Raw genomic sequence first — 12,166 nt, 5'->3', positions numbered from 1 at the left:
TTCCTTCATTATTATTGTTAGTTTATACAAAGAATTATTTTTCACTTTTTAGTTTGATATGCTTTAAAAGCGTGTTTTTTAGTTTTTTTAAACTATATTTATTTATATTTTCATTGATATAAATATTTGACCCTAGTGCCTATAGTTGACTCAATGTATGGAATATAACGATAGTAACTCAGTATCCCAAATATGGATTTAATCGGGTCAATACTTTCCTGAGACCCTATATAATATAAACATTTCCGAAATTCCGGGTGACTTTATAAAGCAGATGTTGGCCAATATTTCAGTTCTGTAAATGAAAAGGAGAGCGCGTTATACTATTAACAATATATCTTAGTGGATAAATATCACAATTTGCGTACATCCGGCTGAAGTACTTCATATGATTGGTAATTGTATGTGAGGCACCTTAGTGAAACCCAGGACACATTATTTTGGAATGTGGCATGATAACATATTATGTAGTTAAKAGATAAAATCGGGTCGATACTCCCATATACTACATATAATGATCTTCGTTTTTTCTAAAACAACACCGAATATGTCGGTCAATGTGAGAGTTATATATATATAGTATATGTGTACATTAAATTACTTGGATTCCAATATTAAGGATTACAAATTAAGATATTTCTCTGGCATTAATTCCGTTAAATTGCCATAGTATAAAAAAAAGTTACTTTTTAAACTAGATATGAAAAATTATAATTTTTTTGCACAACAAATTTTCATGCTGCTCTAGTTTTTTTGCAAAAAACAAGTATAAATTAAACAAACTCTGTGTGACTTTTAAGCACTATTGTTATTTAGAACTCAGCTGTACATATATTTAGTAAAACGTATATTATTTAATGTCATATTTACCTAAAGGGTGACGGTGGACTGCAATTCAACTCCAGCTTCCGATATGAGTCCTCAATTGGACTTAAAATATCTGTTACGCTAAATGGCGTGGAATGCGTGCTGTTAAATATGACGCTAGGTTGTTGACTTGGTAAACTTTGCATATGATGAATATTAGAAAAATTATGCTGGTGGATCAACGTAGTTGTAGGTGCCGAATTGGGGAGTGGGGAAAGCCCCGAAGAAATAGTGTGCTTCAATAAATGTTGTTCCAGCTCATGTTGATGGGTTATTTCCCCTGAAGACAATATCTTTGAAGATGAGTTCATAACCAACTTGACGCCATGAATAACTCTGAGCACGTTGTCAATATGAACTATTTTGGTTTATTCTGCATCCAATTCTGATCAACTTGGTAATGTCTTCATTAATGATTATTGCATGCGCGATATACATAAATCTTTATATATTTCGTAGTAAAGGCATTTTCTGAAAAACTAATAATTCTGATAAGTTTGTATATATATTTTTTATTATATATGTATATAGCATAGCAATGTTAGGATATACGCCTATAAAAATTTAAACAGACTCAAGAAATATTGGGCTCATTTATTTTGTGCGATATTTTCTCTCAATTGTATTTTAATCTATGATCTAACTTATTTTAAATTTTAAACACACAATTTAAACTCTTAAAGATCCAATTAAAAATTCAAACTCGATTCACAATATTAGAAAACGGCTGCATGGTAATTTAATAGTATAATTCAAATATCGGTTACTTTATAAATGAGTGTTTCAGTTCAAATTTTACATTCAAACTTTTTTTTCCTACAAAACATTTTTTTGTGTTTGCAGACGAATTTTTTCTTTTCGATACAGTATCAAAATGTTTGAATTATGTAGCTTTAATCCAAAAAATTAAGTGAATAGTTTATAAAATATAAATATTGTGGTTACTTATAAAGAAATGTTTTCACGCTTTTGTAGATTATCATGGAAAACCCGGCGAAGCTATTGCCGTTTTAATTTGCAAATCATTAGAGAATTGCGGATTTCATTATGGAGATTGYCGAGGGCAGGGCCATGATAATGGTAGGTAGTAATATGAGCTGTAATTTCGCATTGTGGTGCCCACACGCTGAATTTGGAGATTTGAAGAGTCGACACGCAGAATACTGATCAAAAACTTGTTTTGGTGCCGTTCAAAATTATGTATACAGTCAAACCTGGGAAAATGAGAACAGGATAAGTGAGAAATAGCCAGGGCTCGTCATTTTGAGCTCCCAAAACATCTACTAGCGAGAAACAGAAACCTCTGCAAGAGAGAGTTGTTTTTCCCTCATGGACCTTCTTAAGCGAGACTTCTACTTATCTATACTATAAGCGACAGTCGAGCTTTATTTGTTTATGCATAGCATTTAAGAGAATCTATAGCTACAATAAAACATAAATAACACTATTAAAAATATTTATATTCACCCGAAATGCAAAATAACATAACAACATTTTCGGAAATTTACAGTGGTTTATATCCGAGCTCAGGATTTGAAAATGTTGAACATATGTAATATAATATAATATTATGTATGTAATTTGAAGTAGTGAAGCGTAATCAATAAGACACTCAATTTCGAATTTTTTGATGATACGTTATTTTGCATTTCAAGTGACGATATGTACATTACACTATACAATATGTTGTGCATATTATGCAAATAATTTTATCATATTAWATATTCACTGCATTCGTACTTGCTGTGACTTGTTATTGCCTCTATAAGAGAGAAACGCCATGTAACATTAGCGAGAAAATCGGGTTAGTGAAAAATCTCGATAAGCGAGAATGAGATTGTGCTCCTTTGAACTCTCGCTTATCCAGGATTGACTGTATTTCGTCATTTTCAGTAGCAGCGCACAACGTTTAATTCAATTCAATTCTCTGTTTTTTTTACTACGAGATGGTTAGCTAGAATCGTTGCCGTCAAGACATTTCCGGATTGATAAACGCTTTGAAAGAAGTTGAAAAAAAATCTAACTAATTTTCAAATTTTTTAGCAAAATTGAGTGCTTTTTGATGGTTTATAGTTTAAAACTCTTGTCAGTCAAAGAAAGCAACTTCGTTCTTCAAGAGTTAATCGACTATCATCGACCTTGAAGTAAGATGTATGAAAAGCCTACTTGTGGATTTGAGGAATTCTGCGCGAAAAGTGGAAAATAATTTATAATAAATGCGAAATTCTTACATTGAACTTAGAGCATGTTGAAACTAATCTACAGTCACCTAGAAAAAAAGAAGACACAGAAATAGCCTTTGTACATGTAAAAAATGTAATTCGAAATAAATTGTTGCTGCAAAAACAATTTGAAACTATTATTCCGTTGATGTATCAAACACGTTTACGGTACAAATTTTGAATCCCGTCTTACTCCATACAGCTATCGAAGGTTGACTTTTATATTTCGAGACTGAGAGATGAAAACTGCCTGACATAAGAGAGCTAGTCGTGTTGCTTACATTTCCATAAAATATTCATCTCGGCTTAAAAATGGAATTAAATCGCGAATATTTTCACGCGATTAGTTTTTCAAAATTTCGACGTGGATTATCTCAACAACAGTGATCGATGAACCTAATTAAATTTTTGGGGATGAAGATCCATCTAAGACCAGGATTTATCGATGGTATGATGAATCAAATCGAGGTCGTAGGTCACTCCTAGAGGGATTTTATGAAGGTTGTTGTTGTTAAAATTATTAACGCTCTGCGTAAACTAATACTGTAAGTATTAGTGTAGAACTTTTTTTTCGGAAAAACTGGTCCTATCGGAACCAAACTCCTACAATATCACAGAATAGTAAATTATGAGAGGTATATAACAATTTTTGTGGCAGTTGTCTTTCAAGAAATGAGGAGAACCAACCAYTGAATATGGATCACTTTTCACCGAGATAATAAAAGCTCTAACACATGGACTGACACAACTGCATTTGTGAGACCTTGAAACTTCGATTTGATGAGTGAGCCACCGTAAGGCCTTGACCTGAAACCAAAGGACTTCTTTTTATAACAATTGAACTAAGATGTGAACTTTTTTCGACACCTGAACAATTTTAATCGATCTTTCTAGCCACAGCCGAATTTCCCCATTAACTCCTTATTAACCAAGAAGTTGGGCCTTATCGATGCATTCGCTGCAACCAAAACTCACTTCTCAATTTCAAATAGCTAATCATGATTGTCAACAGATTTTATAAAAAAAAAMCAAAACCGATCGATTAATGAAAGAAATGTTTCTGCCTTGCTATCCCGATATACATACATATACTATACCAAGATTCTTATTAAGCAAAAATAACACTAATAATGAAATTTTTGTCACTGACTTCAACCCTTATTTTTTGCGGAAGTTTATTTAAAATCGTCCATTTGTGATGCATACAGATGCATATATTTACAAATTGTCGGAATTTTACCTATTACAAAACTTTTGTATAATCAAAACTTGGGATTTTATTTGTATATATTAAATTGAGCTACCTTTAGTGCTCGTCTTTATTTTCTTCAAGCCTCTCAATTAATTTTACCCTGCACCCTATTCTGAAGCAATTTAATGCTACATTACTCCATAAATTTCACTTAAACTTTCTCGCTTTAAACTAATAACTTAAGTTTATTTCACGAAACGATATTATTTTTTTACAACTACACTCCATCGTTCAGTCATTGTCGAGACAGCGTCCCCCAAAAAATCTTTATTATTACGAAGGCATTTTGCACTTAATTAAGATATAAAACTCAAACCCCTAACCCATAACTCAGAACCTGTCCGATTTCAGCCAAATTCGGTAGATTACATTACTCTATGTTCTATGTCACATTGTAAAAATATATATGGTTCTTTCACTTTCTAAAACCAATGAATTTATCGGAACAAAAAGTTRCTGCTTTTAAAGCCAGCTTATGACCAAAAATTATACAATGTGAGCAACGAATGCAAGGACTCTAGTTCCTATTTCACACTTTTTTATCGGAAATATTGGTAGATATTTTAGATATATTATAGAAACTTTGACTCTTCTATCTGATAATAAATTTTGCCGTGAGCCAAAAATGAGAAAGGTCTTGTCCCAATATCTTTTTCTTTATTGGCGTAGACATTGTTTACGCGGTTATAGCCGAGTTTACGATAGCGCATCAGTCGCTCTTGTTTTTCGCTGCTTGGCGCCAATTTGAGAGATGAAGTGTTTTCGTCCTCTCAATTGGTTGAATTGAATTGGTCAATGTTATCGTATATCTCATATAGCTCATCGTTCCATCAAATGCGATATTCGTCATGACCAAAGCGCAAAGGAACATACATGTTCCGCGGAACCTCTCTCGAACATTTGTAACGTCGTGTCATGAGATGTTGTCATCGTCCGTGAGAAGATACAAAATTCAGACATAGGGGCATAAAGGCAGCTCCTTTTCAAGCTATCGAAAGCAGCTTTGAAATCGACGAAAAGATGGTGCGTGTCGATACTCTTTCAAGGATCTTTACTTAGATTTTGGGGATGGTGAATATCTGGTCAGTTGTTGATTTTCCAGGCCTAAATCCAGACTGACAAGGTCAGTTTGTTGACGGTGGGCTTTAATCTTCCACACAGAACCTTGCTTGATAGAACCTTATATGGGATGCTGAGAAGGCTTATCCCATCAGTTGGCGCAGATTACGGGGCCTGCCTTTTTGTGAATTGGGCAGAGCACAGTTGAATTCATATTTTCGGACATGCTTTCGTCCGACTATATTCTATAAGACAGYTGACGCATGCTCCTTTCAATTCTTCGCCGCCCTATTTGCATAGCTTGACCGGTAATCCATCGGCCTCCGCCGCAGTATAGTTTTTCAGACGGGTAATTTCTATTCAAATTTCTTCATCTTCATCAATTGCTCCCAATATAGCATATATAATAATTACCCTATTTCTAACTGACTTTAAACCATACAGGTTGTTCAAAATCTGTAACATTTTTATGAAATAAAATAAAAAGCTTATAACAATAATGTGGTTTATTTTATTACGAATAGAACTTGTTTAGACTTTAGTCCAAAGCTGGAATCCGAAATGTAATGAAATCTGATCCTTTGGTTAACGTTTGACGAATCATTTCAATTCATTACATTTAGCGTCTTCGATTGAATTTATATCAGCTATGTGTTATTTGGGGATAAATTTCATGAAACGAATTCATTATAATATGACAGAGATTCGATTGACCTAAGATAAAATTTTGATTTTAATCCAACTACGATTTAGTTAAACAGTGAGTTTGTAATTTTTTCGTAAAAATTTTAAAATAAAGTTTTGCAACACAAGCAATATTCCTGAGACATTGCAGAGCACAGACAGGTTTTGAAAAGTTTCAATTTAGAGAAACTGCGGTCTTCGCTAGCTCTCGACACAAGAAATATTAGCACCGCTTGTTTTGATGGACAATAAGTTGAACCAGAGAAATACACATACATTTAGTATACATCTTGAAATAAATTAAAAATATTTACTAAAAAACGTTTTATTTGTCAAACGATCGAAATCCAAATATGTTCTCTTATTTATTTTCAAAATGCTTAATAACTCCAACAAATAGTAAAATATGGTGTATAAAGTAATAAAAACAAATCAAAACACCGGCAAATGAAAATTCGGAGAGAAGAAATTTAAAAATAGGTACTACATTTAATAAAAAAAAAATGGTAATATGGTTGCTAGATTCCAAAGGATAAGACGCCCTTATCCGAGTGTAAAATTATTGAATTTTAGTTGAGTAACTAAAAACAAAAACTGTGTGTATTTTGTGAAAGGTGTCCTCTTACGTTCGAGGATTGGCGAGCTTCTCTTTCTGTGCATCAGTTGAAAAGAGGGCGAGTTCCAGGGCGGGATTTAAACTTTTGCCGCCCTTGGGCACTGGAAAAAAAGGTTCTTGTTCTTAAAACTACAAATTTGGCACTGAGATTGACTAATAATTGTATTACAATAATTATTTTCATAGGCAAACACGCCTGACTTGTTGAATTTTGCGATTAAATCTTCACAATCTAAACGTTGAAGTGCATAGAATAACTAAGCTATTGAGTCTATTTGCACTCATTGCAGAACGTAAGTAATTTTTTAACTCTTTTCAAATAAGAAAACAAACGTTCTGCGCTACAAATTGTTACAGCTAAAGTAATAAATATTCGATATGCAATTTTTACGTTCGAAAACTCTGTATAAAGGTCGTTTGCACGGAAAAGTTTCAGAATATCGGAAGGTGAATTTTGTTATATCTTGTTTCCGGTGCAATAAGCATGGAAGTGCACAAATTCGTCCTCCAATGAGGACTCAAGATCTGAAGAATAAACATTTTGTAAACGTTTAGCTCGGTAACGAATCTCATTATTATCCAAATTGCCAATTTCAATAATGACTGACAACTTTTCATGAATCTTTTCATATGCAATAGATTGTCAAGAATGACATTAAAAGTGTTGACTCTAAAGTGGTCTCAACCTGACAGTTGTACATCTCCATCCAGTGATTCATCAGCATATAATTTTCTTTCTTTTTCTAGAAACTGTCGTTTTATATTCTTTTACCTGTGAAATATTTAAAGCAGTTTTTTCATAGATTTCGAATTCATTTCTCGTATTAGCAACAACTTTGATCAAACCAAGATAATCGTCGAAAAAATGAATTTTTTCACCACGCGTGTATTAAAGGAAGAGATTGAAGGTTACATCAGTKAATATAACTTATTATTATTTATAGGTTGCAGAATTGTCATGTAAGTTTGCATCTACCGAGTGCGTATGTATATAAAGAGATGTGGTTACTCCATAAATAATCCTATTCTATTTACTTTATAATTCAATAAAAATATAATTGAAAGACCAAAAACTGTGTTTTCTATTTAATTCCAATCTGACGTTCATTTTGGGCGTAAATTATCGCCCAATTACCGAGTTTTTTCATTCCCAAAATTTGAAATCAATGAAGACTATACTTACGTTCTACAGGTTAAGATATTGCATTAAGAAAGTGATAAAGCTTCCAACTCTGAATGTCATATATTGTTTGAAATTTAGAGAGGGCTTATAAATTTATATATAACTATGTTTGAGACGATACCAATGGATAATAAAAATTAAATATTGACAAGGGAAATTGGTTTACTATGGTATGTTATTGTTCATATCATTTAAAATTAATAAATTCGTTGTAGACTTAGCATCTTTTGACATATAGAAGACCGCAGTTGTTGTGGCTTCGCTTAAAATTGTTTTAAGCATTTGTTATAAAAGAGTTTAAAGAAAAAGTACCCTTTTCTGATGAGAAAACCGAACTAATATCTTGTACTTCTTTAAGAGTATGAAATTCGTTTCATTCTTAGCGTAATTATTTTTATAAGTAGGAACTAATAACTACTTATGTAGTATATATTTCTATAGAAAAAAACGGTTTTAATAGCACTGATAGAAAAATTTACTTCTCAAGCATTGATTAAGGTATCAGGAAAAAGTTCAGAACAGCGCCGAACCAGAAACTCATACCATATTTAAGCTTTATTGTAGCTAAAGCTAATTTTTGAAATTTTTCGTATTAGTTAAATTAGTTGAAAATCTTAATCATCGATGAAAACTAATTTTTTTTAAAGATAGTTTAATCTAGATCCTGAGAAACCCTTACAACGTTTAATGTTAATGTGTAAACTAAAGAGTAAATTAAAACTGTACATTTTCTGAAATACGTTGCTTAAATTTATTAAATAAATTACCTGCTGTCTCAGATTCCAGAATGTCCATTATTAAATGCAATTCCTTCACACAATAATTTTTAATTAAATATCATAAAATTAAAGCCCAAATTGTATACACTTGCACTATCTCATATCAGATGTTATTTAGTAAAATAATATTCATACTCTTAAATATCAAATTTGCTCCCGAAAACAGTAATCGGATACCATATACATATCTATTAATCAAAGTTTAATTTATTTGATAAAACAATACACTCTATTTGTAGTAGTTAAATAGTATTTCCACCTATTAAAAATATTCTTATAAAATCACTATCATAATTAAAGACGTGAATTGGTCGATAATAGTAAAAACATTACAGAAAAAACTCGTATAGAACAATTGTATTAGGCACATAGAAGAAGAACCCACATCAGTGAATTTATTATGAATATCCACTCGACACGAATCCGTCAAATGAAACAAGAGGTCTGAACAACACTGACGAGTACTTCTCAGATGGCTTCTGGATAGCCCTCGAATAAGTTTTTCCATTAAAGATGAACTCTGAGTTTTGGTTGGATGAAAAAATGCTGTTTTTTTTTTACTTACAGTTTTTGAGTCTTTAGTCCAACACATTTATTTCCCCTGTAGGTGGACTATTCTTGCTCTCTCTAAGCGTTTGATAAGTTATAAGGACTGAATAAATATGATAGGCTGCGCAACAGCCAATCCAAACTCATTATGGATGTAGTGATAACCTCCCCAAAAGAAAATAATATGGCTTATGCCCTATCATTGCAATCACTACTACACCAATAGAATTACGGCACCACATTTTTACTTTCACATATGTACATATCATTTCATCTCTATCTTACGTACGTAATTTGGCTTTTACAATCACTATGCCGAATTAAAGGAAAAGCAATCATTTAAATAGGCATTTTATATACATATGTTTACTGACATCTTAAAGTAAAACTATATTAAGTACTTTCATATATAAAAAATAATTTTTTTTTGTGAGTGTGTACTATATTTTCTCATTGAATGACGTCAGTGAATAAATAATACATTTCCAACTTCCTTATATTATATACCTTTAACTCACATATATATTCTTTTATACGTATATGTACACTTATTTATTACAACAAATAATAAATAAGGAATTTTCATACAGTTACGCAGAGCTGGTCTCTTATAAAAACCCTATTTGTATATGCATATACACCAGACTGCTCTGAAAATATAGTAGGGATTATAAATCCGAGCTAGTACTATTTTGATGGCAATTTAGTAATAAGTTTTTATATTTAATCATTGATGATTCACTTAATAATATAGCTTTAGCTTATAGCTTTCCGGAGCATCAACACGTAAAAATGGAATGAATATTAATGTCTGTACTATATATTATAAGAATTATATCAGCAATATTAATTAGTAATTGTCAGCAATTCCGTGAGCAAAACTATGGCTTGCTGACACAATGTGCTCAGTGGAGATAGCGGTCACCATATATGTAGATAACCTTTTTCGTTTGTTCGTATTTTAATTATAAATTAATTGAAATTTATAATCATCCTATTTCTTTAAAGGTATTTAAAATAAACATACGTTAATTATACATTTGTGTAAAAGTTAAAATAAAGAAAGAGGTGTAATTTTTTTAATATACGAGATTAAAATAATACATTTCAATCAAGCAAAACTATCATATTTAAAATTGACATTCGAAATTATATTCACCTCTTTAATTGCATTTTTTATGTTATATAACTACTGTGTTTTATACCCTTGCAGCCAGTTGCTACAGAGTATTACAGTTTTGTTCACCCAACGGTTGTACGTTTCACCCAAAACTAAGCGAGATAGATAAAGGGTTATATATAAATATACTATAAATGATCATAATGACGAGAAAAGTTGAAATCCGATTGACTGTCAGTCTGTCAGTGCAAGCTGTAACTTGAGTAAACATATCTTGATGAAACCTGATATACAGATTCCTTAGTACAAAAAGAGTTCGAGTTCGACCACTGCCATAACTAAGGACTAAATTAAGATATAAAACTACAATTTGGCGCATGAGATCGTAGTATCAAGAGGCATGTGTGGATAAAAAATTTTTTAAAAGGGGGCGTGGCTCCACCCCTAATATGTTTAATGTACATATCTCTTAAACCACTTAAGCGACTACAATAAATTTGCTGAGTATGAATCTTATAAAATCTTTTACGGACAGTGTAAAAACGTATGATATCCGATGAAAACCCAAATCACTCCCGTTGTAAAAATTGGATGATGGTCATGGCAACCCCCATTTTTTGGTGAAATTCCATATCTCGGGTCCCGACTGACCGATTTTGAAAAATGCGGAACGTTGAATTCTTTTCATATTTCTATTTCATTCTGTGAAAACGATTGAAATCAGACAATAATAATAATAAATTCAACTTGATTCGCTCAGTTTTCAGTACACAAATCAAGAAGCAATTAATATAATGGGATTAAACTTTGTACGAATAAAGCCTTTAGTGTATGTCCCGTTATGACAATCCATCCAAAACTGTTCAAGACCCTAGGTACCGAATACCTGGACCCCAGTACCTATATTTGACTTTTGATCGAAAATATCAAAATGTGTGAGATATTCAATAGAAATTCTGACAGAATCCTTTTTCTGCAATAGTAGTTCTGTGTATCCAAAATGGGTGGAATCGGGTTAATACTTCTCTGAGCTCCTATATATGTACACAATATAAAGATTTTCGAACTGCTACTGTATGCTGGATATATCGGCCAATATTTAAGTTATCTCAACATAAAGTTCAGAGCTTATTTTATGTACAACAGTATATTATTTTGCCTAAATTGAATACAATTGGGCGAAAACTTCACCTAGCGCCGATATGACCATGATTTCCATTTTTCTAACAAACATATACATATATTATATATTTAGGTCAGAGTGTAAGTTATATATGGTATATGTATATATAAAATAGCTAAGATTCTGATCCTCTGGTTGATGTTTTACATCATAAGGTATTACCCTGGCTTTGATTCCTGCAAGTTGCAAGAGTATAAAATGTTCGGTTACACCCGAACTTAGTACTTTCTAACTTGTTAACTTATATATCAATCTAGAGTATACATTGAGAAATATCTTTCATATACAGGAATATTGGTATATTAGAAATCTATATTAAATTCAGTACCAATTTATATACATATGTATGTATGTATGTAATAGGGTCGGCCAACAAACTAATATTTTAAGGACGCTTGATTGTAACAGAAAGATTCTCCACCTAATAGTTTTCTATTTTTCTGCTCTACAAAATTGTATGCATGAGATATCCAGCGAAAAACATAAAAAAAATGTAACATAAACAAATACAAAGTAAAAACAATTAAAAAACAAGTAAGGAAGGGCTAAGTTCGGGTGTCACCGAACATTTTATACTCTCGCATCATAAAGTGATAATCGAGATTTCAGGCGTGGTTGTGAACCGATTTCACCCATATTTGGTACATGTCAT

At 31.9% G+C, this 12,166-nt stretch overlaps 1 protein-coding gene across 5 annotated transcripts in view; it reads right to left on the bottom strand.

Annotated features, from left to right (window-relative positions):
- The window catches only part of LOC108971097 (homeobox protein Nkx-2.1), a 130,662-nt gene extending 121,534 nt beyond the window's left edge, over window positions 1-9,128 (bottom strand). Inside the window, exons 1-3 of one of the 5 annotated variants that reach the window (XM_018936928.1) lie at window positions 9,048-9,128; window positions 8,651-8,921; window positions 871-1,346 (exon numbers count right to left, since the gene is read on the bottom strand). In XM_018936928.1, the coding sequence (XP_018792473.1) occupies window positions 871-1,178 (308 nt within the window). In that variant the 5' untranslated portion in view covers window positions 1,179-1,346; window positions 8,651-8,921; window positions 9,048-9,128. Of the gene's footprint in view, window positions 1-870; window positions 1,347-8,650 lie in introns of all 5 variants that reach the window. The other 4 variants (XM_018936926.1, XM_018936925.1, XM_018936929.1 and 1 more) reach the window with 4 other exon arrangements.
- Between the last annotated feature and the right edge of the window lie 3,038 nt (window positions 9,129-12,166).

The sequence above is a fragment of the Bactrocera latifrons genome, unplaced genomic scaffold, assembly GCF_001853355.1.
Source record: "Bactrocera latifrons isolate USDA-ARS-PBARC rearing strain unplaced genomic scaffold, ASM185335v1 scaffold_322, whole genome shotgun sequence".
Classification (NCBI taxonomy): Eukaryota; Metazoa; Arthropoda; class Insecta; order Diptera; family Tephritidae; genus Bactrocera; species Bactrocera latifrons.
The sequence above is the reverse complement of the archived record's forward strand: the minus strand, read 5'-3'. Positions and strand labels throughout refer to the sequence as shown.